Source organism: Sycon ciliatum, chromosome 2, assembly GCF_964019385.1.
Source record: "Sycon ciliatum chromosome 2, ocSycCili1.1, whole genome shotgun sequence".
Classification (NCBI taxonomy): Eukaryota; Metazoa; Porifera; class Calcarea; order Leucosolenida; family Sycettidae; genus Sycon; species Sycon ciliatum.
This window is the reverse complement of record NC_088644.1, coordinates 17,109,283-17,137,130: the sequence shown is the minus strand read 5'-3', so window position 1 is coordinate 17,137,130 and position 27,848 is coordinate 17,109,283. Positions and strand designations below refer to the sequence as shown.

The 27,848-nt window shown below is 46.0% G+C and overlaps 3 protein-coding genes across 4 annotated transcripts in view; 1 reads left to right on the top strand and 2 right to left on the bottom strand.

Moving 5' to 3' along the window:
• The window catches only part of LOC135808988 (putative beta-glucuronidase), a 23,827-nt gene extending 23,719 nt beyond the window's left edge, over nucleotides 1-108 (top strand). For both annotated transcript variants that reach the window (XM_065322244.1, XM_065322243.1), the window contains exon 17: nucleotides 1-108. This exon is cut by the window's left edge and continues 205 nt beyond it. The gene's annotated coding sequence lies outside the window, so the exon portion shown is untranslated.
• Nucleotides 109-4,952: 4,844 nt separating this feature from the next.
• LOC135808986 (uncharacterized) lies at nucleotides 4,953-6,709 on the bottom strand. Its single transcript, XM_065322240.1, has one exon. It carries the CDS (start codon nucleotides 6,574-6,576, stop codon nucleotides 5,512-5,514), a length of 1,065 nt encoding a protein of 354 aa, XP_065178312.1. The 5' UTR covers nucleotides 6,577-6,709; the 3' UTR covers nucleotides 4,953-5,511.
• Nucleotides 6,710-10,994: 4,285 nt separating this feature from the next.
• LOC135808985 (uncharacterized) overlaps nucleotides 10,995-27,848 on the bottom strand; it is a 29,677-nt gene continuing 12,823 nt past the window's right edge. The window contains exons 6-11 of the mRNA XM_065322239.1: nucleotides 27,587-27,764; nucleotides 26,781-27,029; nucleotides 25,756-25,986; nucleotides 24,212-24,394; nucleotides 21,333-21,482; nucleotides 10,995-12,225 (exon numbers count right to left, since the gene is read on the bottom strand). Coding sequence (XP_065178311.1) covers nucleotides 11,173-12,225; nucleotides 21,333-21,482; nucleotides 24,212-24,394; nucleotides 25,756-25,986; nucleotides 26,781-27,029; nucleotides 27,587-27,764 — 2,044 coding nt within the window. The 3' untranslated portion in view covers nucleotides 10,995-11,172. The remainder of the gene's footprint in view (nucleotides 12,226-21,332; nucleotides 21,483-24,211; nucleotides 24,395-25,755; nucleotides 25,987-26,780; nucleotides 27,030-27,586; nucleotides 27,765-27,848) is intronic.

The window sequence follows — 27,848 nt, the reverse complement described above, 5'->3', positions numbered from 1 at the left end:
AGATTTAGAAGTTTATATAATATCCATAATTTATCCACAGGTTCAACTATTTACAGATATTTTCTTCGTGCCCTATAAATCGCCAAAAGATGATCTGAATGAAGCGCACGTCTCCCTGAAGTCAGAACGAAAGCGGTGGAACTTATCAAGTACGAGAAATTATCTGCCAACATGCTGAAGGTCACATTGTTTCACCAAATGGGCACCATGAAGGGGAGAATTGTATTGGGCTCTTTTCTTCTCAAGTGGTACAAGAAACGTCTATTGCGGAACATAGTGGATGAGGGCATGGTAGCTTGTGGCAAAATCACGTTGCATGCCATGCACAAGCCAGCTGCTGGTGTATGCCAGGGGGGATCGGAACCGGTGTGGCATGATTTCATATTGGGATTTTTGAAGCAATGGAATTTGGGCTATTTCGGCCCAATTTCCCTCTCTCCACCCAATCATGACCGCACCAATGTCGAATTCCTTCCGACGCCCCTGCATGCATGCCAGGGTTAGGGGAGGCATACTGTGTGTTCTGAATTACGGGCCCACCTACGGCCATTGCTCGGTCCCGAACTGCCCAGATAAGGAGAGTTCTACTGTACGGCCACGAAAACTGCACCGACTATCAACCTTGCTTAATGCCCCCCCCCCCCACCATGAGATACATGTACGTGGATTTTATGGAAAGGAAAAAAACCGGAGTCTTCGACGGTTTCGTCGAAAGCTATCGAAGCCCTTTTGGTGTGTTGTGTGTCTAGTTCACCGGTATTGCCATGGCAGAGATCCTATTCAAGTACTAGTAACGACTGTACATTTTCACACCACACACACACCATCTCGTATGTATTCCACATTATCGTGGTAGGAGTCTGCATACAACCGTACTAGATGTTCCTAGGTAGTGTAGCTTTAGTTAGCCTGGCTAGAGTTCGGGTTGTAACACGTTGGAGTCTAGTAGTAGAAGTAGAATTTATTATTTTGATAGGGAGGGCCCTGCAGACGTTGCAGTCTACGCATTGGGATTGCCATTACATTGCATTGCGAGTACATGTATGCATGCAAGAAGGGCTAGGGCCGCATCACTACGGTACAAGCCATAATCTGAAATAGGAACATTGTGTGAGGGGCCAGCCTGAGCCGGCTGAGGGCTTTGCATGGTAACAAGAGTTTTTATTACGCCCCATGCCCAAGAGTGTGCAATAGGGCTTGAAAGTGCTACGTCACAGCATAGCTGCAACGACCTGCCTATGCCACGCTAAAGCACATTCACTTCCGCGCAGCAACGGTCAAACGGCACTTGGCGAACTTGGCTGTATCAAAAGCAACTGGACCGGATGGCATCTCTGCTCGTGTGCTCAAGATGTGCTCATCTGAACTTGCAGACCCACTGGCAAAGCTCTTCGCCCTCTGCTTCTTAGCCGGTGTGCAACCCGGGGCATGGAAACTCGCCCATGTAGTCCCAGTTCACAAACGGTCCTCCAGATCTTTGGCATCTAACTACCGACCAATATCACTGCTAACGATCATGTCGAAAGTCATGGAGGGCATTGTAAACACGCAACTGGTTAACTACCTAGAGAAGCATGAGGTGTTGCCAAACAGCCAGTTTGGATTCCGACGTGGTAGAGGAACCGCAGATATCTTAACGGCTCTCCAACATGAATGGGTCCACACCATAAGTACTGGCGGTTGTGTCCAGGTCCTCGCCGTGGATATTGCCGGTGCGTTTGACCGGGTATCGCACACAGGAGTGCTGTACAAAGCAAAGCAGGCCGGCGTCGACGGACGCCTGCTTGTATGGCTACAGGACTACCTCACCAACCGAAACATCCGCGTTGTGGTTGGAGGCCAGACGTCAGATGCTCAACCCATCCAGGCTGGTGTCCCCCAAGGCAGCATCCTAGGACCCAGCCTCTTCCTTCTATACACCTGTGACATTGAACAATGTTTAACTCCAGGAACGCAGCTGAGCAGCTTTGCAGACGACACCACACTCTACAGCTTAGTACAGCCAACTGACGATCTCCAACAGTCCACCGCCTCCCTCCAAGGGTCCCTCAACAGTCTTGAGGAGTGGGGCCGCAAGTGGCGTATCTGTTTTGAGCCAGCCAAGACACAGCGCATGACTCTACATCGCAAGCACGTTCCCCCCTGCACTCCACCAGTCACCTTTGGAGGTGAAGCACTCCAGGAGACAGATACCCTGAAGCTGCTGGGAGTCATGCTCGACCCCACTCTCTCCTACAGAGCGCACACTCGCAGTGTTGCACTGCGCGCCTCCCAAAGGCTGGGTTTCCTACGAAAGGCAGCACCCATCCTGGGCGACCATGGTCGAGTGACGGTCTACAAGGGATTCGTGCGACCCCTACTTGAATATGCCCCACTGGCCTGGTCGAGCGCAGCCGCAACTAACATGGCCCAGCTGGACAAGGTTCAGCAACGTGCCCTGCATTTCCTGGGACCTGGAACCATCCTCCAAAGTCTTCAGCTTCGTCGGATGGTGGCAGCCCTGTCATACTTGTTCAAGCTGCACTACATTCCAGGGCCTCCCCAGGTAAAGGCCATGCTGCCACCAACCAAGCCCCCTGCCGTAGCTAGCATGTGCACACGGCAAACACGTCAGACGCACCATGCCTTTCAGCTGAAGTGGACACCCCCTCGCACAGCCCCTGACTACCTCCTGCGATCCTTCCCCTTCTTCGCCATCACACCCTGGAACAACCTGCCTGCGGACCTCCTGCTTCACGAGCCTCATTCAAGACGCCTCCAAACCTTCAAGGTCAACGTATGTAAGGATCTAATCCGAAAGAGATGGCTGTGGTCCACACAGTACCTGTGACGATGATATTGAGATTTGAGACCCATTTAGTATTTACCTCTCTACTACTACTTGCTTGTTATGATTATTGTCCTCTTTCTTCATTTTCCCTTCTGGTTTAGTCATTACACGTATTAATTTATATTATTTGGTGCAATACTAGCGCCCCTTTCTCGCACCAAATTATTATTTTTGCTACCTGACCATGCAACCCCCCCCCTTTTTTTCGATGCCAGGTTGCAACGCTAACGCCGAGACCCCTGGTCGGTCGAGTTGCTCCCTGTACATCGGCACGTCGTCCCTACATCCCCTGTGTCTTGTCTTGTGTTTGTCTCCACATGTCTCTTTGTAGGGCTGTGTTCCCAATAAATAAAAAAAAATAAAAAATAGCAACAATTTCAAAAATTCAAAAATTGGATCCACTTGGATCCAGTGTTTGTATGGATCCAAGCACATTTCAAGCCGTCTTACCCACAGCATGGTGATGTAGCCAGTGAAACTGACTGATTTGGCTACTGGGGGCGGGGTTACAACTGGTGGCGAAATAAAAGTCACACCTGCATGCGACATGAGTGGGTTGCTATGCACCTGTAGCGTATAGCGTATCCCCGTACGTTACTGTATTCCCGTACGTTAGCATATCCCCGTACTGTATCCCCATACGTTAGCGTATCCCCGTACATTAGCGTACGGAGTCTGCCTTTGCATAAAAGCTGCAGCTCACGATTCTTTTATAGCCAGTTAGTTAATTTAGTAGCCAGTCAGTTAATTTAGTTGCCAGTTAGTTAATTTAGTTGCCAATCACTTAATTTCGTTGCCAGTACATTTCAATTGCCAATTACAGTGTGTTCACTGAGACCCTTGTGCGTTCTTGCCTCCGAGAGACTGCGGCCCGCTACAAATTGGTGGCAGCGGTGGTTAAACTTAAAGTCAGACTGCGGCCCGCTACACACCCACATACTTAGGCAATAGCAAAGTCACACCTTAGTGGATCCAAAAATAGAAATCTGATGTCAACTTACTACTCCCTGGCTGTTTTGACGTCATCACTTTCAAGCCCTATTGTCTGCACAAGCTCTATGCAGTGCTGCGACCCTGTATCTATCAGATCATGCAGACCCCATACTAGCTGGAGTTGCACACTCTTCGGGGTTATGTAATGATGGTAGTCATCTTTGGAGCGGCGCCTGTGATTTGTCACCACAGAAAAGTTCAACAAATAATGGCTATTTATGTACAAAGAGCCTCAACTCCTAGTAGTAGTAGTAGTAGTAGTAGATTTTATTATTTTACTAGGGGAGTCCCAACAGGCGTTGCCTTTTTACTGGGAACCCTAGACTCCTGGTTTCAATATGCTAACGCTAGGACGATCCCATTGTTTTTGTGGTCCACTGCCTGGTTTGAAGCAGGGAGTTGTGAAAGCTTGCAGGACTTTCTGGTTTGAAGTCTGGGAATCTATGGTATGGAATGGTATGGAGTCTCTGGACTATACTTCGTTTTGGTAATTCAACACTACTGCGTAACACTAAGGGCGCGTTCGAATTGTCACTCTTTGCCTTTTCGAGGAGTTTCGTTTTTCTGAAGAGGTGGCCTTATCAGCTTATTGGCCTCTTCAGAAAAACGAAGCTCCTCGAAACTCATCCGATGGGAAGGTGGATTAGTTTCGAAGAGTTTGGAATAGCTACGTCACGTAGTACATGGAGATGGTCGATCTGATCGGACGTCATCATCGCCATGACAATTCCACTGAAAAACTTTAAAATGATAGAAACCGTTCTCATGGGACACTTCAACTAATCTCTTTATAAAATTTGTTTGAACAGTTGATGGAGACAATTCGAAGAGACTCGAACCTGAAAAATGAGTAGTTATGCTGTATTATGTGCATCCATGTGTACATGTACATGATAGTGCTAGGCATGGTCATTCTTGGGCCTGATAGTGTGAGTGTGAAGTGTATGCATATGTCCAAATACTACCTGTAATGCATGTGTCCTTAATCGCCTTCAGATTAAAAAATCAGATGCTCTGCCTGGGCTCATCTTGGTTGATTGGCTAATGCGAGTAAGTCTGATGTTCACGTGACGCCTCGGCTCGAGGCCCTCGACTAGACGTTGAGCTAGCAACAACAGGAACAGTTAGGTTGAGCTTACTACATCTCTATTTTTCTTGTATTACATGTGCTTCCGTATGGCATTAGAATGCAGTATTCAGCTGCTATTGGCATCATGCTAGTACAATTATTGCTCACGGTTTATCCATGGCAACGACTGGGTCCTGCTTTCTCCCTCAATTACCGTGCTATACAGCTCCTACACACTTGGGTGAGGACGATCCTACAAAATCTAATAGCAATGATTAATATGCAGCAAACAAAGGTGTTTTTGAACACTCTACTTCTATTCCTACATCAGAGAATGTGAGTAGCTACATGTACATTGCCAATGAAGTAAAAGCAAATCCTCCACATCTAGGAAAGCATGAGTGAACATCAATGCGTGCGCGTGTGAGTGTGTGTATGTGTGAGTGTTTATGCAAATGTGTTGTATCTATGGTGCGTGTGTGTATGCGGATAGTCATGTCAATGCATCCGTTATCTAAAATTAATAAGAAAGCAGAACATCAGTGACTAACTAAAATTACTTGGTTACTAGCTAATGCTACCAGTGGCTGTACTGTCCCAGACCAACATATCTGGTTCACTAAGCCGTGGACTTGCCAAACTTGTAGACAACAGTCTCCTCAGCTTGGACTGCTGCAACTTTGTGACTGATACTGTCGTCGTTAGATGGTTTGGTAGTATCCACTGGAGTGGTTTTGCCAGATTTCTCAACGGAGCGACGTTGAGATGGAGAGCGCCTTCTCTCCACTGGTGTGCCACCATTGCTGATACGTATACCAAGGTAGACAACATGGCTTGTAAGCGGATTGAGGGAGTCCCTTGGGTCCAGGTAATACCTGGGGTCATGCTTGAACCCCATGATAGCCAGGGGTAGTTTAGGTACTAGATCAACACGGTGGACAACACGTAGACTTCTTCCAACGCGACTACTGTACACCTCGACCCAGTCTTCACTGCCGACACGCGGTGCACCAAAGTCTGTCATGGTGATACGCACGGGAAAATCATCCTGGGACTCAATCTCCAGGTCTAGTGCACACAGGGCAGCAATGGCTCCGCCGAGGGAATGTCCCGTTATGTTGATAGGTGCTTGCGGATACTGGCCACGTAGCTGTGTGACAGCGGCCAGCACACCGGCTCTGAGAGACATGTAAGCGTCTAAGAATCCCATGTGCACAAGGCCAATGTCACCGCGACTGATCGGAGACACTCTAGATCTGCCCAGGAAGATGTCCGGAACTACTCTGCGAAAGTCGATATTCTGAATCCAGTTCTGCAGGTTATTGGTGCCACGGAATGCGACAACAATGGTACCTGACTCCTCAAGCGTTCGGTCAAAACCGATCAAAGCACTGGTCTGGAAGTTTCCATTTTCCACGATTGCGCTTGGAGTGAATCGGGTCAGGTAGCGAGTGCACACTTGGCAATTGCCATTGCGAACGTCGTTGGGACTCTCGTACGAAGCAGCACACAGTCTTGCAAGATGCAGCCATGTCGGGAAATTGGAAGTATCATCGAAAGTAGGATCATATCCATTCACCTGTCCAGCACATAGCTTATCACTAGGTGACATGGAAAGCAACAGCATTACACAAGTGAAAAGAGCAAGCTGAGGACTGCCAGTAGTGGACAGCGAGGAAGCCATTCTTCTTCCCCCTCTACGGTACTGGACGTCTGTCCACTTTCACTGTCAGTACACAGTACTGTGAAAAAGAAGTCACAAATCAATGTTGTGGGACACAACTTTATCATACCCGCTCTGAGCGAGCAAATTCCTGTGGCCATCCCTTTATGTGCCCGGCAGGTCAGGAATATCCTCGCGCGCTGGTGCGATGCGTTTGTTGCAGCGCAGTAGCACACATACTGGACAATGACAATGATGAAGAGATCATGCTCCAAATAAGCGTCCCTTCCAGGATGAACATTTTCCTGGTGTGAACTTTGAAGACAATTTTGGCCATTAACCAACCCAACGCCGGTGATTTCTGCACTCCAGTTAGTTAGTTCCGGGATAGATGTGCTACCGGTAGTGACTTTTGCTAGTACTAGTAGTAGTAGTACACCGGTAGTCTGTACTGACTGTAGTCTCTTGTACAGGGGTCGTGATACCTTGGGCATACCGCGTACCGGCGGTCAGCACAAACAGCTTGGACTTGCCTTGTTTAAGTAATACTGATAGTTGTCAAGACACACAGACCGGTACAGTCATGTAAGTCTCGTATCGATATATCCTGGAGGCTGGAGTACTACTACTAGTACTACTAGTAGTAGGTCTACTAGTAAGTAACCAGAGCCTAGCTAGGGATAGGACTTGGACTTGGAAAGTTAGTTGGATAGGAGTCGTCAAAACCATGTTGACGACTCCCGGGTCCCTGTCTCCCTGAGACTAGTGAGAGTGACTGTAACTGTGACACTGACAGTGTGGATGATGTCTGTACAAAGTCAGGTACTACTAGTAGCGGTACAATGACTATGTATGTGAGAGCTGGACAGCAGCAGATCTCCAGACCGGAGTACAACTACAAGTCATGCTGCTGTGTAGTCACTGTGCACCTGGCGGCCTGGCTTCAGTCTTTACTAGCACTGAACTGTTACTTCTGAAATCTCCCGACGTAAATGTCGACTTCATAATATTATCAGTCACGCCTGGTAGATCTACCCCGGGCCGTGGTAGGCGGCTTCAAGGTGCGAACTGATGGTGATGCCTGATGGTGAGATACAACTGATTTCCACCAGTTGTAGTTTTCGGGGTACCTAGAGGAAGCTGAGACGCTTCCTTCCTCCTTTATTCCAAATCTACTAGTAATGCACGCCTGTCCAGTGCCCACACACGCTCTCAGAGTCTCTAGAAGTTACACTCTGCCACGGAGGAGATGGATTTGTAAAATGTGACCAAACTGTTTGCTCCGACACGCAGCTTGTGAGAGTTTCGGCGTGTTTCATCCGGAATTTATTTGACAGACAACACAGACACAATCACTGTATCAGAATGGTATGACGGTTTCCGTACGCCAGCTCTTCTAATCAGGAGCGTATTTTCATATTGATGTTTTTTCACAAAGCCAATCGTGAGAAGCCATGAAGTGAGAATCAAAGTGAAAGGACACTACGACCCAAGTTAGCCAATGACTTCAATGCATATGTAGAATCTCTTTTACTGCATATCGGTGTTCTACTACATATTACAGCTGTATTGTAAAAGTAGCATTTCCGGAATATCCTGGCTGCATATGTCACGTGACAGGGTGAATCAATCCAGTCCTCAAATGCAGACTGTCCTAGGCATGGGCGGGTAATGCTAGTTATTTGCTGCGATAATGCTAAAGGCAATGCTCATAATATGAGGATATAATGCCACTTATAATGCTCACACCACTCCATAATGCCAGTTTGAAAGTTGGAAAAGTCGATTTAAGAAGGCCGTCTTGGATCAAGGCCAAAGCGTAGAAGAAGAAAAAACTAAAACAGCTGTGAGCATGTTGTCTGAAACAATCCACTGAGAAGGTTGATTTGCAACGTCAAGTCTCCGGACGAAGCCGGACGGGTTCAGATGCACGATTTTCGGAACTGGACCTAGCCAGCTTCATGCATGACACCGTTGTCGACAGGCAATTATGCTTGTAATGCCAATTTTGCACACGAAATGGTGTTATAATACCAGCATTATGCCATCTGGAAAAAAGGGACTATAATGCCAGCCATATAGCTAGCATTACCCGCCCATGCCTAGACTGTCCACGGGACCGCCTCGAAAAGAAAAAGAAACCTACTCTGGTCTCTGGGTGTAGAGTAGGCTTGTCCACAACATGTTTTCAATTATTTTGGAATTTTGGTTGGATTTTCACACTTTGAATTTTTTTGGAATTTTGGCCCCATCAGGATTATATTTTGGCCGTTTTTGGAGAACGACAGTGATGTCACATCAGGAGAGTACATGTGCTGCTCAATATATTACCAAGTTTGATATGTGAAAACGATTGAAAAACGTTTTTCAATCGTTGTCGTGTAAATGAGGCCTCAAACACACACACCTTTGACCTTCGACCTTTTGACACCCATCCTCGAATTATTTGGAAGCACACAGACACGCATGATAAGCGGTTTGTGGATTTTTTTGTTTTTTTGAAATTATTGGGTACGAGTACTGTAAAAACCATGGCAACGGATCGAATTTTTCTGCATTTTGGGGGATTTTTTGAATTTTCTTAAAACATTTTGACCGTTTTTTTCGCTTTTTGAATTTCAATTTTGGACAAAATAATTCGCATGATGTGGCCACCCTTAGTGTAGAGCCACGAGGTTGACATGACTCGTTGTACTTGTAGTATGCCATGCCGGAACTGGCAGTAGTCAGTTTCGGCGTTACATGTGCGGGTCAGCATTCAAGAATCTCGCAACACACACCGGTACTTCCGCAAGTGATCAGCTGATGGAGAGATACCACACAGCTTTTACTAGTAGTACTACAAAATGTAGTAGATCTGCATGAGGGTTTTATGATTGTATACAGCCATGTACTACACTCCAGTACACCATGCATGTGCCCTGGGTAAGTCAAACTGGCATCGACCGGACACCTGACATCATGCCGCACCCGTGTTTACACAAAAACAGGTAGGGCCTACAGGCCCTACACCCATAATTATTATGTACATGTACGTATATGTAGTGGTGTATTTAATAATAATGTGTGACCGGTTGACCCTATCGGCTACTACTACTAACGTTACATGTAGTATGCTAGCGGCGCTAGATTTCACACTGCCTTCCAGTTCGTTCTTGTGCCTCCACTGCATGCCCTGACTTCATATTTTCGTACAAGTAGCAAAAAAAGACTTTTGGTACTACTACTATAATTATGTACTAGCTCCCAAACAAATGTCGGATTGTCCGCCATTCCAATCTGATGACAACACACATACACACACTCAGACATGCCCATCGCGGAAGCGATGATAGCGAACAGCTATGTTACTTGTTAGACATAGCAACAATCGTGTACACACACACACACACACCTCAGGCCTCAGAGTCAGACCTGCCCATCGCGGAAGCGATGATAGCGAACAGCTATTATTAGACATAGCAACTTACTTGTGCTGGGATTACACCATTCAACAGCTTGCAAGGCTGATGAATTGACCGCCACTAATTTTAGCCTGGTATCCACCACACAGCTGATTGACACACACACGCGCACACACACACACACACACACACACACACACACACACACACACACACACACACACACACACACACACTGCGGATAAAATTTCCTGAAACTCCGACTTTCACGCCGTATGCGTAGGACGATCATCGGACAGTTCCATTTTGTCCACAGTGTGCGAACAGCTCTGCACATTTGCACCGTGCACTTGGCGGAGCGCTATCGCAACAGTAGGTCTACCCGAGTTCCTGTGTTCCAACAGCGTAGATTTTCTACATGCGGCACAGGAAGCGTTGCTAATTATTTTTAAAGACGTGGCGCGGTAGTACCGGTAAGTGTTCTGAGTACCTTATTATCGTATCAGGCTATGTACTAGTAACTGGTACGATGGGCAAAACAGTCAAATAATACAAACATTTCTATTCTTATTTAATGTTTCAAATTAATTTCCATTTACATTCTAAATGTGGAATTATTATGTTAGTTGTGGATTATTATGTTCAAGTTGTGGAAGAGTCTGACAAGCTACCCAGATGAAATGTCAGTCTCGTGGAATAGAAGTAACTCGTGATCGATATCAACTCAAAAAAGCCGCGGCATCTGACTGTCTAGCCGAGACTCAGCTAACCGAGACTCAGCTAACCGAGACTCAGCTAACCGAGACTCAGCGTTGCTTGCGAGTTTAGATACATGTACAGTCAACTTCGCTAATAACGACTGCGGATATAACGACAATTCGCGAATAACGACATAATTTTCATGCCCGGAGCAAAGTCCCATCCAACTGTGACACGTATAATGAGACTTCGGATATAACGACACTTCGCGAATAACGACACTTTTCTGATGCCCCGCCGAGTGTCGTTATAAGCGAAGTTGACTGTAACTGTAAGTTCATGTAGCTTCAACACTAGCAAAGAAAAGTTTGGAAAAAATGAGGTAAAAAATAAGTCACCAGTGATAATCTCAAGATTCATGATGTACAAGTTCATGCATGTTCAACCTGACCCTTCGTCATTGAATTATTTATAATACTAACTAATACTTATAGAATGTAAATGAGCACTCAGATCATGTAGATGAAGAAGCGTCATTGAACACATCAACGAGCAAGTCATCTCGGAGGTGATACACATCTTGAGCACGCTTTACAGCATCTTCCGGTGATTGGTTCTGGAGAAGAGGCTCGCTACGACCCGTCCTGTCCATGTCCGCCATAAACCTAATACGCTGGAGTGGCTTTTTTCTCAAGCAGAAGTAAGCAATTAGAAATGGAGCCAGGAGAAAAGTAAGAAGTAACTCTATTAATGTCAAAACCTTCCTTCGTTTTGTTATGATGCCATAGATGAAAGCACTTATAGAAGGTACAAAATAGATTATTCGCAATAGAATAGCCAATGTCGGATGCTCATTAATCGGTAGTAGGCCGAAGAACGCAAACAAGCACGCAAATGATAGGAACATTGCCTCCCATACGTTGTCCCGTGTTCTGCGGAACGGCACAATGACAAAATGAAGCAGAAGAAAGACTTGCACGATGAATGCCAGCGAGAGCTGGCGTGCTTGGGTGTCCACAATGAACGCAGAGAGCAGGCCAACAAGAATACGACGTCCGATCCCATATGCTATGTACCAAGAGCGATTGTCCTTGACGAAGCTCAGATAGATATCCATGAATGGCTTGATCCGCGGAGAAGAGCGCATAAATATGAGAACAAGGGGTATGGGAATAACGATGAAAAAAATTGTCATGAACGCCAACAAGGCAAAAGGCCAGTGTTCAGAACTGTAACATTCTATGGCTGCATTGGAGAAGAGCACATAGTCATCATCGAAGTAGTGACAGGCCAGAATATTGAATGAGGGATACAACAAATAGCAGTAGGAGAACGTCAAAACTGTCCACAATCCCACGATCAACGATGTGTCCATGACAAAGCGTCGCACCGCCACAAAACGACTTAACTGGAAGGTGAGGAAAATCCAGAAAAAGAACATCGCTGGAACCACGTAGAGCATGGCTGTGATCTGCAGGACATTGGGTGTCGTGGATATGCATGATATATAGCCGAAATTGAGCAGAGTGGGGAACACCATGTCACGCCTGATTAGGAAGATTATGAACTGTAGTGCAAAGAGGGAGAAAGAACACAAACAAATGAGATCAGAGCATCAATCTTGACCAGCTAGACTATGTACTACTTCGAAGTACACAACTACAAGTGAAGTAACATGTGGGAGCGGGTCGGGTAGAAATCTTATGTCGCCCCATTTTCAAACTTTCGAGAAAAAGGGCTGCACAGTTTTGGGTCCAAGTGCACAGGCTGAAAGGGTTGTCATTGGTTACGGCGGTGTTGTGTGCTGAACGTTTGGACCAGGGTGTCTTGAGAGCACGTCAGTTGCCAGCTCAGAGGAATCTGCTGGCAGTGACAGTCAAAGTGAGCCGAGCGAGCTCCAGTCGAATCTAGCCTAGGCTAAAGCACCTTGTTACTTGGTGGCATAGTTGCCAGTTTCCTGGGGAAATCGACCTTCGGGGACATTTGATGAAAATCAGATTTGTTGGCAGAATCTCATTGATATGGGTTTGGACTCTTGAAAAACAAAATATTAGACCGATCAATATATTTTTCACTATGATAATTAAATAATCGACGTGGAGACAACAATTTTATAATAGCTATAAAGAGAACAAATTCTGCTGTCATCGCCACACTACAAGAAAGTCATGAAGGTTTACCAAAATCGATTTTCTTGTCACAATCATCAGTGGAAAGCCGTGACTGAAGAGTAACCATGCTGAATCAATGATTAATATACATTCAATAATGTGTTACGAGAACAAAACAAAGTGCTAAAATAGAATGAGGGACGACCCTACGTGGCCTATACCACCACTCACCCCTTCACCCTCAATACATGCGTCCCTCCTATCATTGTCGACTGGTACAGCCCAAGTGAGGAAATATCTCCGTAATCTGAAAACTGGCAAGTCCCCTGGTCAAGACGGAATTACCAACGAAGTTTGGAGAGCTCTTGCTCCGTCTGTTGCCTATCCTGTGTCAATTATCTTGAATATGTCATTTCGCGAAGGGAAATTCCCAGCCATGTGGAAAACTGCGGTAGTCGTGGCCACCTACAAAAATAGAGGACCACGCACCACCCCCAGCAACTATCGCCCTATCTCATTGCTCTCTACTTTATCAAAAGTGTGCGAACGTGTTGTATATGACATCATTTATGATCATGTTCGCATTTCACTTTCGCCAGCACAGTCGGGCTTTTGTCGGGGTGACTCCACCAGGTACCAGGTTACCCGCCTCGTGCAAGACATCCACACCGCCCGGAACGCCCATAACCATGTTGGTTTAGTTTTCTTCGATCTCGCAAAGGCCTTCGACACTGTTTGGCACAGGGGTCTCTTAGCTAAGCTGCGAACAGTATATCGCATTGATGGCAAGGCAATCGGCTGGCTCTCATCGTATCTCTCTAACCGACATCAGCTTGTACGCCTCTCAACTGTGTTATCGGAGCCTTTACCCGTTACTTCTGGAGTCCCCCAGGGTTCAATCCTTGGGCCACTGCTATTTCTCCTGTATATTAATGACCTCCCCGATATTGCCCCTGGTGTCAGCCTTTTCGCTGACGACACAGCTCTGCTTTGCTCCAATGCTTGCCCTATACGACTGCACGAAGCCATGCAAGATAGCATTGGGAAAGTTATAACCTGGATGCATGATTGGAAGTTGCAGCCAAACGTTGATAAAACGGCAGCTATGTACATTTCCCCGTCTCCCCCTTCCCTGCCACTTTGTTTTCCTTCTTCAAGTGTTGCTATTCGTATTGTTGAAGAGCATAAGCATCTTGGCGTTATTATTGACTCTAAATTGTCGTGGTCACCCCATGTGCAGTATGTCTGCAAGCGCACAAGCTCCATCCTTGGGGCTCTTCAAGCCCACTGTAGACATCTTCCTCTTTCTTGCAAACGCTTGTTTTATCGTTGCTATATATTGCCCTTACTTGACTACTGTGATACTGCTTGGTCTGGCATAACTACTACTGTATTGAACAAGCTAGAAACCCATAACCGCATGCTCCTTAAAATCTTATTTAGCAAAGATCGTCGCTTTCCCTCCGCTAGTCTTTACGAAATTGCCAAGATCAGTCCCCTTTCCACTCGACATAAGTACCACCTCTGTGTTCTCATACATAAAATATTACTAAATAAAATACCCTTGCATATGCAGGCTTATAATTGGTTCTCCGAAACACGGAATACCCGGAACTCACTCAGTCTCCCACGCGCTGCCTCCACCCTATTCACTAGATCCCCGATCTTTGCTGGCTATGTGTTTTGGGCAACATTACCAACGCAGGCCAAGACCAGCACGTCGATGGATAATTTTGTTGCTAAAATCTCTGCTCAATTATAGGTTTCATGTATATCCTGCTGGTTTGTCTCCTCCTTTGCCTTCTTTGCCTCTTATTTGTATTCTTTTATCTGTTTTACTGCTGTGGTTGGCTTTCACCCTTGTCTCAGTTTTACTGGCCGTCATCATGATGTGCCATGAGATAATGATATAAATACAAATACAAAGGTGAGACAATAGAAGTGAAGTGAGAGCTAAGTGCAACAGGGGTGAGGAACTAATTACAACGCTAGAACTGTGTATTGAGACAAACAATCATGCTGTGCACCTACGAAAACAATCTTAACGCAACTACATGTTTCTTCTGCTTACAAAGATCAGGCTTATGCAAACGAATACAAACAGCCTCAAGTACTTTCAACTGACTAGCGTACCGTGCACGACAAAGAACAGAAAAACTAAAATCATCATACACCTGCAGACACTTAGGGTGAGACAACAGATGAAGAAAAACGGCAGACTTCTTACGATCACAATCACCATCCGATTCCTCGTCTCCACCAACCGCAACCTCGTCCTCCGTCTCATCTTCCAACTCGTCCTCAGTGTCGTCCCCCGTGTCATTCTCCTCATCCACACCGATCGGTCCCAGGCTCGCTTCATGTTGCTTAACCTCTGTTCGTTGACTCCTCCTTTGATCTTGATGGTAATTTGTTACCATTGTTGGTGTTGTTATGGTTGTTGTTCCTGTTGTTGTTAAATCTTCTGTTCCCAGTGTCTTCGCCGGTGCTTGACATCCAGTACTGTAATAATTCATTGAATAATTAGCCGTTGATCGTGTTGTTTTCTCTGTTGAATTCCGTTCCCTTCAGCTTTCTTTCTCCTTGTTCATGTTCAGTGCTTACCTCTTCCATATTCACCTGTGCCACCGACCCCACAGACCCAGCCCCAGCACCGCCGATGACAGGTGCAGGTGGCGGTTCCGGGGGAGGCAACGGCAACGACGGCGATGGGGGCATCACCTCATCGCAGCGTCCACTTTGGTCTTGAGCCAGATGTTCTTGTGGCGTATTCTCTTGTGTTGTTATCGTGCATTGTGTTGTGGTGACGATGTGCACATTATTCATCTCCACGGTTCTCGATACGGGTAACGGAGGCACTATTGCCGACGACGGCAATTGTGCTAACGAAGGCTGTGACCGAGGGTTCTTAGGTGGCCTGCCGCGTTTGGGCCGCAGCGCCCGTGCCGAGCCAGTCAGCATGTGCAGTGGGACGTGCTGCTTGATACGTGCGTTCAGATGTTGAAGAGTCCTACCAACGTACCGACTACCACATTGTCGGCACTCAAATTGGTATACCAATTTAGATGCGAGTTGGGTTGGTAGGACATCCTTCCTCACCGTGAACGCACGTACAGTTGTGAAAACGGGTACAAAATGTACCGCGTAGTACGTTTGTTGTACAATTTTCCGGACCACGCGACTCATGGATAATGAGAGGTTACCTTTCCAAGGGAGAGAAAGATACGTGGGACATTTGTCCGGGCCAAAACGTGTTTCCTTACTATGCAGCCTTTCGCTCATGAGCTCCTTCAAGAGATCGTCGGGATACCCGTTCTTGAGAAAAACTGACTTTAGGAAGTCCAGTTCCTCAGCTAGTTTGGAAGAGGAGCAAATACGCTCTGCTCGATCCACCAAGTTACGCACTAAATTCACCTTGTATTGGTACGAACAATACGAGTGTTGTGTTCACTACTAACACCTCAAAAGTTTCAGGATCGCACAGACGCCACAAGACAAAAGGTCACGTAATTCTTTACGGACTATAATGAATGAACAGTAGAATACATTGAGAAGAAGAGACTGGAAAAATAAGAACTACATCGGAAAGAGAACTCTAGAACACTAAAGAAAACAAACCACAGCATCAAGGAAAAGAACAACGCATGAGGGGTAAAGCGCTGGCCAGCCACAACGTGCGTCCAACTTTGGCATGAGCGTACAGAAGAGCGTACAGCGCTCGGAAAGCGGAAGCTAAATTTGGCGGCAAAGCGACAGCAATAGTACGGCGCGCGGCACATAAGCAGTACGAGGCGAGGCACGTATACGCGTGTGCGGCAAACATTACACACCATGTACCATATATGCATGAACAGCGCGGGGCGCATACTAAGGCTGTGTTTACATGAGAAATTTCAACCCGGGTCGAGTTCAGCCCGGGTTGAAAGTCTGTACGATAGACAAAAGAGGTGAGCGTTTACACGAAGACAGTTGACCCGGGTCAAATACTGATATGCCGCCAAAAGTCCACTTCTACAGTTCCGCAAAGTCACGTGAATCCTTTCGCGCGAAATTTACATGTACAGTGCTGTTCAAACCTGGCGCGAGATACGCACAGAAGTACGTTTGTACGATTTTCTTGACCCGGGTTGAAATCAACCCGGGGCGAAATTTCAACCCGGGTCAAGCGCAATGCGTCATGTAAACGCGCCATTCATTTTGTGCACATGGCGGGTTGAAATCTGACCCGGGTCGAACTCAACCCGGGTTGAAACGCTTCATGTAAACACAGCCTAACTCATTCAACATCAGTGCGCGGCGCAGGCATCTAGCTAGCTGGCGCACGCATGATCATAATTGCATGCCATCACGATCACGCAATCAGCGCACATAAATCGCGCATCAAATAAATAAGTAATCAAACACAAATCAACACATCAACTAAATAAATCAACGAGCTAGCAAGAACACAATTCAAAAATGCAACGAAGAAATAATTACTATTCTAGTCGGTTATTCGCATGGGACCAAGCGCAATGTCCAAGCTGATGAACTGTGATTGCACAAGGTAAGCCCAAGCTCCTGAGCTAACCGTTCTGGTGTGCAGTCTTCTTCGTGCTGCAAACACACACTACACAGTGTGTCGTATCTCGTAACAAGTACTGTACCAAATCACAACGAACACTAACAATACGCAATAGTAAACAATAATCAAAAACACTACGCAAAAAAGCAAAGCAAGCAGCACCTAGCCAGGGAGACAAGCAGGAGTCACGGTCGCAACGAGATCTCGACGACACCCCAGAAGACCTTTCTCCGACACGATACACAACAACGAGTCAAACATTATGTACTGGCCGGTGAATGTAGGCTTTCTGTACACAGATGTTACTGTACCCTGACTAGACTTTTCCATAAGGACGTCTAGAAACTAGTAGAAAGGGAAGTTTGTTCGCTTGTTCGTGTTCACAAGTAAAACGTATGGAAGGATGTAGATCATTTAGAATACCAAGAAAGATTTGGCTACTATCTTCAAGAGAATCAAACCAGGTGAAGGAATCATCAACAAAACGAACGTACAATGCTGGCCACAACTGTTCCGCAATCAGAGACTCGCAGTAACCAACGAACACATTCGCTTACACTGGACCTAATGGAGAGCCCATCGCTACCCCATCAACCTGCCTATACATAGTGTCACTAAAGGAAAACTCCACACCAGTCGTCACGAGCAACATCAGTTCCCGGAACGCCGTCTCCGATATCCACGGCGTATCAACTTCATCATTTCGGTACAACACATCTAGGCAAATATTGATAGTCTCTTCTAACGGAACGTTCGTGAACAGACTTACAACATCAAACGAGCACATATGCACTATGATAATTATGATTAATATGGTGGTAAAGACACAGATGGCAATATGGCGGTAAATACACGGCTGCCCACACAAGCTCTCTATAAAAAATTGTAGGCTGCAAATTTCTGGCACAGAGCTCTCCTTCTCACCCCACCACCATCAGTTCGCGCCTGGCGCCTAGTCGATGCCTGGTTGGCGGTATCCGACATAGCAGGCTGGTACATCAGGTAGCGCATGACACATAGAAGATGGCACAGCAACGACATAGCTCGATTGCGACGTACGTTTTGTCTATTAAGCATCATCAGTCAGGTAGCGTAAAGCCTAGTTCACATTCGACGGGGCGCGACGTAAGGATCGACGGGAAGCGACGGGACAGTCTGATGGAGTCCAATGTGAACACCAGGAACGGGAATGCAACCGTAGTGCTGTACGGATCAGGAAGCTAAGGAGAAGAGTTGGATCAGTTCAACTTTTCATACCGTAGACGGGGACGCAAGCGTACAAAACGACTGCATTTTGAGTGTGAGCAGGAGACGGCGTTGTGCGCCGACTATTCCGGATTTGTACTTGGAATTTTTTAGCTTTTCGAACACTGCGCTTCCCATGATAACTCCCAGAATGGCTACCACGACTTGTTGAATTTTAGCAAGATAAAGTCTGATGTCACTTATGGTATTTAGGGATAGTTCAGGAGTGTGGCAGACGAACTGTTTTATCATTTCCTGGAGCTATTATTTGAATGGCACACCTTTTGGAGCTACTTTTTATTCTCCCTGAAAAACTAGTATTGTGAACTTGATTCCGCTTCATTCAAGGAGAAATAATTGAAAAAAAAGTCCCGAAAAACAAGAAATTAGGTCCAAAAGTCACCCCGTCACCGACCGTGCCTTATGACTCGCGCCGTTCGCTGTTGAACGACGCAACGACTGCAGCATGTCGTGTCGTACGAATCACACAAGATTTCACAGCTCGCCCCAGCCTTCCCGACAGGCCCTTACATCCTGTACCGTCAATGTTCCGTCGAATGTGAACTAGGCTTTAATTGCCGTGACTTTTCACACTTGTAGCGTGATGTTTATCTCTCCCAATTCTTTGCCCCGGTGTAATTGCAGTTTTAGTCAGTTTTGCGATATTCCCTGTAAGAGCCCATGAAGAGAAGGGAACTAAAACGTTCGGTTCTAAAAATTCCTTGTGCTCATTTGGACTGGTGTGGATTATGCAGATGCATGTACTGCATTTAAGTATTTTGATTTCTTTCTTGATTCACACGCAAAACGCTGGAATCCTCAAAGGTCGATTTTCCCAGGCAACCGGTCAAGTGGTTATATTAAAACTCTTTACAGCAGGCAGGCATAGTGGGATGGTCTAAGACCATGATTGAGAAACAGAAGGTACCAGGTTCAAGTCCTGCTTGGAAGCGGAAGGATTTTTTCCAGCCGTGCTGCGACCCACAGTTAATTGGGAACCCAAGACCTGGCAAGAGGGAAACATAGACGCAGCGAATGGGATTTTTGGTCTTTGATCACTTTGTGGTGGGTCTGATCTACTCACCTCCCACCGCTTTAGGAGCTGCATCTGCGCCTTGATCCTAGAGGGTGGTGGCGTTCCTGCCTTGATCCTAGAGGGTGGTGGCGTTCCTGCCTTGATCCTAGAGGGTGGTGGCGTTCCTGCCTTGATCCTAGAGGGTGGTGGCGTTCCTGCCTTGATCCTAGAGGGTGGTGGCATTCCTGCCTTGATCCTAGAGGGTGGTGGCGTTCCTGCCTTGATCCTAGAGGGTGGTGGCGTTCCCGCCTTGATCCTAGAGGGTGGTGGCGTTCCTGCCTTGATCCTAGAGAGTGGTGGCGTTCCTGCCTTGATCCTAGAGGGTGGTGGCGTTCCTGCCTTGATCCTAGAGGGTGGTGGCGTACCTGCCTTGATCCTAGAGGGTGGTGGCGTTCCTGCCTTGATCCTAGAGGGTGGTGGCGTTCCTGCCTTGATCCTAGAGGGTGGTGGCGTTCCTGCCTTGATCCTAGAGGGTGGTGGCGTTCCTGCCTTGATCCTAGAGGGTGGTGGCGTTCCTGCCTTGATCCTAGAGGGTGGTGGCGTTCCTGCCTTGATCCTAGAGGGTGGTGGCGTTCCTGCCTTGATCCTAGAGGGTGGTGGCGTTCCTGCCTTGATCCTAGAGGGTGGTGGCGTTCCTGCCTTGATCCTAGAGGGTGGTGGCGTTCCTGCCTTGATCCTAGAGGGTGGTGGCGTTCCTGCCTTGATCCTAGAGGGTGGTGGCGTTCCTGCCTTGATCCTAGAGGGTGGTGGCGTTCCTGCCTTGATCCTAGAGGGTGGTGGCGTTCCTGCCTTGATCCTAGAGGGTGGTGGCGTTCCTCCGGATGTGGAAAACGTGGCCTCCAGCCGAGTCTGACGCGAACCGTGATTTTTTTTACAAGAATAGGGCTTGAAAAAAGGGCATCGTTGAGTGGGTTTTTCAAGGATTCTCACCTTTTTTGTGTTCATCGTGTTTTTCAATAGCATAGGCAGGGTTTTCAAGAGAAAACCCCACTTCGCCCATCTGTGGGAACATGATTGTGATTTCTACCCGTCCCGCTCCCATGTACAGTCAGTATCGCCTATAGCGTTGGTGTTTGATTTTGAGCATTTTATCACTATAAGTGATATATTACTATGACCGATACTGCATGCAATGTATGCGAGTGGGGTGTCAAACGACTCAGCGCGCCGTGCACATACGCACTACATACATATACAATGTCATGTAGCTGGCTTTAGCTCCCGACACACAAAATCAGCATTTCCTCATGATGGAAGCATATTTTGGCAACTTGTTCGAGCAAAACTCACCAAACAACACTCACTGGACAAGTTCTTCACGAAGAAGTAACACCCTGTTCTCCTCTGACATCGCTTGATTTTACATCAATCACTATAACCGATGCAAAAATAATGTAATAAAGGTCTTTTGAAATATGAATTTGATCACTATAGGCGATATATTACTATAGGCGATTATTACTATACGCGATAACTGTGTATACTTAGTTATGGCAAATGAAAATGAATTTGAGACATTGATCACTATATCCGGTATATTACTATAGCCGCCAACCTTATAGGCGATACGGACTGTACATGTATGCGCTGAGGAGTTAACAAAGAACGAAACAGCATGCTGTCCGGAGATTGAGTAATACATACATACATACATACATCTAGAGCCCATGCCTCCTCACCTGTTCATAGCTGACCCAGGAATCGAATACAGCTGATTTACCAGTTTCAAAGTAGGCGAACAGGAACATGTCGATGCCACAGTATACAAATATCAATAGGAAACCAACACTACCGAGGAGTATGTCGGTTGATGTGCATTTGAGGCATGTCTGCGTGGCGAAAAGAAGACACAAAGAATAGGGACTTCACTCGAAAAATCAAATTCGTGAGTTTTGCATAAAACACTACTTTTCTAAACTGCGAAGATGTCAGAAACAACCTGTGAAAGTTTGAAACAGAAATTCCATGGCAATCCAGAGTTCTGGATGATTGGCGTTGGGAAAATGATCGCCTGAGCAGTCACAGAAAGCAATGCAAGTATTTATGGGAACGGTGTGGTTTCTGTCCAGCACTGCAATATCCGGTGCGTAATGTAAAACCGGAAAATTTCGGTGGAGATTTATTTTCAGTAACTTCGGTACAGGTAATTTTTACCTAAAATAAAATGCGACCTAAAATTCCAAACACCATGCCACATACCGTAAAGTCTTGTATAAAAGCCGCGGCTTCTATGACTTTCTTGGTGAAATTTTGCAGGCTTCCATACGAGACAGGCTTCTATACAAGACAGGTATTTCTATGTATGTCAACACTAAAATCAGGCTTATGTGTGATTTGATGGGCCCGAAATTGCGGCTTCTATTCGAGGGCGGCTTCTTTTCAAGTGCGGCTTTTATACAAGACTTGACGGTAGTGGGCAAAATGCATTTTTGGTTCTGGAAAACTGGTATACCGAAATTTTCGCACTACCGAACCGCTGATTTGGGGAAATACCGAAAAATATTACACCACCGAAAATTCGCGGTTTTACAGTACATGCAGGTGCAAACTGAAGTGCATGGCAATACAGGATGTGTGCATGCCGTGCGCACCTACTTGCATAACTCACTTGTTTTCACCGTCACCGCTTCTACAGTGTGCACGCAGCTCACTCGGTTTTTCGTCCACCACCAGTAAATCGCCTTGGGCTGGTTTCTGTGATAATTTTCCTTGTACCACGATACAGCATGAACCTAAATGTTCTAGAATCCTCTTGTTTTAGACTATTCAAGGCGCTGAACACGAAAATCGGGTATTCCTCCCGGGGCCGAGTATGTATCTGGTCAAGATCAGTCCTTCGCCATGCCTCCGCACAAAGTGCGGCTTCACTTTTTTGTTAAGCAAGGCATGTGTGGCATTAATGGAAAGGTAATGACGTCAGCTACCTACAAATAGCATCGACAAGGGAGTACTGGTCATGGGATGAGCTAGAAGCGGGCTCGAACTCAGGCCAAAGAGCTCTCGTGCAGGCCCCATTGCAAAAGCATACTATAGCAGGAAATTTTCGGACGGAAATATTTTCGGACAAAGCCGCATTTCGACCTTTCGTACGGATTTTATTTTCGTACAGTGCTGCATGCTGAATGCATGTGTTCGCAAGCAGTACCCAAGTATAGTGTACATAATTTTACATGAACAAATTTTAGTACGGAATAAATTTTAGCACAAAAGAAGCCGTGTACGAAATCGTACGAAAATAAATTCCGTCCGAAAATTTCCTGCTATACAGTACAATGAAGAGTTGTGACTGTATTTTTCACCTGACCCGGGTTGGAACTGAACTCCCTACAAAGGATCTAACATGTGAACCATAATACTAGTATTTTCTTTCCTTCTACGGCGGTAGTTGGTCATGTAAAAACTGTTTGCATGAGAGGTACAATCTGGAGGAGAACATTTGACGAATCACTGTCCCATAGTCATGCCTGAATAGTTTACATCAGCAGCGACAAAATGATGTCTCACTGATGCGGTGTTTATAGATGATGCCCACTGGATGTTTCAGTGAGTGCACTGTATGTGTCTCTTGGGTCATCCACTGTTACATTGCTCTTGGTGCAGATTACTAGGCTCTTGACTATCTTCCTGTCCACCGAGGTTTAAGTGTGGGCACTTTTCTCTTCTGCAGAAATCGCTTAGCCGATATTCAAATCATTGACACCTTCTAGAATAGAAGCTATTTCTAAACAGAGTTGAGGATGCAGCACATTATGACCAGGTATAGCACAATGCCATACACAGGTGACAATGCCATACACAGGTGACAATGCCATACACAGGTGATCATAGACTCGGATGGAAAGTCAAGAATTAAAATTAAAAAGAGAGGACCATACGTTTACAAGTTATCCGTTTTGTCCACCACTTACAACTATAAGCAGGATACTGGTGAGTTAGAACGTGCAACAATTAGCATAGTACTGACTGATGTGATGTGATGCTGACATTCAGCAACCTGATGCTTAGCTGCATCACGTCTAGAACGCACGAACCCACATTCTGAACCACCAATATCCTGCTTGTTATTGTTAGTGTTGGACAAAACAAATCACTTGTAAATTTACAGGTGAAAATGTCACGCAGACAATGTAGCTACTTCGTGTAGTATCTACATGAGCAATACAGCTACTACCGTAAAAGCCCGTGTATAGGCCCTGGGCGTATAGAATAGCAGCCTCGATTTCCTGGGCGTATACAAGGGCACGGGCGTTATTTTGGAACCGGGCGTATACTTGGAATAGGGATAGCAGTAAGTATTGGCTATCAGTACCTGTACATGTACCGGTGTTTCCGGCATACCTGGGCGTAGACATGGGCATGGGCGCTATTTTGAAACAAATGTGTTGACTTCCCCTGACTGGGCGTGTACACGGAGGGTGGGCGTTATTTCGAGTGGGCGTATACAGGGGCTTTTACGGTAATGCTATAGAGAGGAGAGTATGGATGTTGTCTCAGTTCCTGTACTGGGGCTGATGATCCACTAGTTATGGCTGGTAAGATGGTGGGTACTGGTTCTTACCGGCTCCCATGAAATAGCCTGGCTGAAGCCCTCCTCACACTCGCCACAGATAGGACCAGTTCGACTCTCTATGCATGGAGACTGCTGATACACATTCCACTGTAACTGTTTATGATTGACACAGTAGCCGTTGAAACACAAACTAGTCACAAAGCTCCTCTCCCTGATTTCACTCTCCAGTGCCTGAAACACAGCATGGAGAAACATTCCATTGTCAGTTCCTACTTGTTGCTCCCTGGACATCAGTGCAATCTGTTCATGCAGTGACTCCGAGCTCCTCTGGGGAATCCTGACAAGGTCAAAACAGCTAGCTGTCCGCAGATTGAGTGAAGTATATACATGTATACTATCTAGTACAGTAAGTATCGTTTATAAAGTGACCGGATATAATGATATACCGGTTATAGTGATAGAACACGCCAAAATCAAAATCAAATCAGAAAAAATACAGCTAAAATATCACTATATACACTATTATCGGCTATACCGATATATCGCTTATTGTGATGGACTTCAGGAAGCAAACCATATCAAATGTACAGGAAAATATCGCATATAATGATCAAGAGTGATGATCACAAAACAATTGTTTTTTTCGACGTACTCACGATCTCTTTTTGCACCAACCTATTATTATACCTGCACACACATGTCCGTTTCTGGCTGTGCTACCCCTCGCAATGTGCTCCCTTTGTATGCTCTTGTCCGTTTCTGTATGCACATGTCCTTTTCTGGCTGCGCTACCCCTCGCTCCCTTTGTATGGTATTGTATTGTCCTTTTCTGTATGTTTCTGCACGCTTTTTGTCCGTTTCTGGCTGTGTTGCCTCTCACGATGATGTTGCCAACTCACGTACACAGCCACTCATGTCTATTTCTGGCTCTACGCAACTCGTTGGACACCGAGTACGCGAGTACGGATCCAGCTCAGGCTTTTTTTGGAGAACACGCTGAAGAAGCAGCCATGCCACATGATGTATCGAAGTACTACAAGTACAGTCTGTACTCGTACTGCACTGCCATGCACTGCTCTGTGTCATGCACCGGTACTCAGTCCGCGGAGCATGCATGCACTTTCAGCATGCTTTTTCCAGCGTGTACGCATCATTTCATGTGCAGTCATGTGCCATGTGTCGGTCAAACATGCAAATCGGCTATAGTGATGCACCGGATATAGTGATAAATTTTCGAAAATCAAAGGGGCACGTTATATCCGATATTTACTGTATCTACGTAAACCCAGCCAACACCAAACTCCCAGCTATCATACCACTGCAAATGATGGCAGTAAAGGAATTAACCTCGTCCTCAGTTCTAACCTGCACTGAGAACCCAGCAGGAAATGCTCTATCCTTGAAGGTACTTTTTAAAGCTTAGCTTGGCGAACTTTCAAATTTGCTATAGAATGCACTCCATTCCTAGAAATGCTTTTTCTGTTAGGGAAAGAGATATTCAGAGATTAAGTAGGGTTTCAGAAATACTTGCATCAATCCCTAACTTCATGAGTATAGGAATGAACCTAATACGAACGATGGCATGAGCTTACTGTGAGGTTGCTCACTGCCCGGAGTGGAACAGTCTTGGATATGTCGATAGCGTTGGAGCCATGTTTCTCACCAGCCCAGTACTGCCAGCTCATGATGATTTCAGAGCCATTAGCACACTTTTCAACGCCGTCAATGTGTGTTGGACACTGGCAAATCAACTTGTTGCCATCAGAGTTCGGGTCATCATCAAGTCTTATCTTAAGAATTCCATGTACATACTTGTGAATTTCCTGAATGTATATAATAAGAAGAAAAAAGAGAGCTAGAGATGCATCCTCCCATGGTACTGAAATTGGGCACGAGGAAATAATCAGACTACCAAGACTACCAAGAACCCGATAAAACCGTGAATGGCGATAAACCGTGAAGGACATTCGCACTACCGGTAACCTTACGCTACTTGCGCAGCTCTCACGACGGCACTGAGAAGAGATATTCCTCTTCTCACAGCCCGAGCACCTTTTCATTGCCGGAATGCTGTTTCCCCGCAGCAGCCGCACCAGTAAAACCTTTCCGCCGGCAAAGTGCCAGTAACGTCATGTTTGTTTGTTTGTTTGTATTTATTTTGATTCGCAAATTCAAACGGGCATAGAATGTGATCAAATCACCTTGGAAACTTTCCCATTCCGTTACTTTTTATCGGTAGTCTGAACGCGTCCTAATGTTCCCTTCTACATGTGCTAGTTGTCATTGTACAAAGGTTCGAAATTCAAACATACAGTACATCACTGCTGCATGGAACCTGATGAGTCAGGGTCAGGGTCAGGGTCAGGGTCAGAGGTGAGTCGTGAGGCTGTAGCTCTATCTCTAAAGACGCTGACCTGTGCAATGGCGCACGCTGTTGACATTTCATTAGGATGAATTCATATTGATTCATGTCCACACTTGCTGGCATACTAGCAGTACTACCAGTATGCTGTATCACTTGTTAGCACTGGGTACTTTGAAGTTGGAAGTGTAGTAACAAACTCTGTGAAGCATGGACAGCACTAACAAAGCAAAGCTGTTCTCAGTGACAATGTACCTTTTTTGTTGCTGTCTTCATAAAGCTCGTCTCGTAGAATCCCAGAGGGCATGGTCGTAATCGAAACGGGATGATCAGCTCCAGTGAGGCAGTACTAATCTGACCAGTAGTTGTAATGCGCAGCTCTCCCTCCTCACCGGGAGGTCCAGCAAGTGCAAGCAATACGGGCGAATCCGGCACATAGAGGAGTGACTCAAGATAGCTATGGACATGCCCATTGTAAACCAATAAGGCTGATCCCTTGACAATCTGCGTACAGAGCACAATGATATTATACAAAGCAGTGGTGATCTGCAAAAAGCAGCTTTGCAAAGGAATCAAGTAGACCCGGTTGCTCAAAGTCCAACCACTTTGACAGTAAGTGCTATTCCCGTAGCTATGCAAAAGACGTTGCTTTAGTAGCGTATGGTTGTTTGCCGAGCTCAAACTTACAGCTCCAATAGGATTCCCAGATTCCTGCAAATTCTTCACTTAAATTCTTAGCTGGTATGCTCATTTGGCAATTTGTAAGCAAAGAGATTAGAGCTATACAGTCGTCCCTCTCTAATCCGGCACTTTATAATCCAGCACCCTCGATAAACCAGCACAATTTTCAGTAGCCAAAATGTCCTCTTCATGTACATTGCAGCAGTAAATCAGATTTGTTAATCCAGCACCCTCCCTAATCCAGCAGATTTTCGTGGCACAAATGGTGCCGGATTATAGAGGGACCACTGTACCTCTTTTTGGGGGACAAATTTTGCAGTGAGAGTATTAAAAAGTCACTATCTTATAGTATTTTTTTATAATATATTCACGTAGCCTACCTGGAGTTGTAAAAGTGTATAGACGACAGTGAAGTAGACATTAGCCATCTGCACCTGCAACGGGAATACTTCACCAGGAGATGGGTACAGTGTTACGCTGCTAATATACGTCGAAATGAGAACGTCGTTTCCGAGTTCGTCCTCTTGATAATCTTGCAGCTGGTTCCTCGGATAATACCTGAGCAAAGTAATCAAAATACCGTATCGTGCTCAAGAAATGTATATAAAAAAAAGTAAATTATCGTGTCCGTTCCCGAAGGGA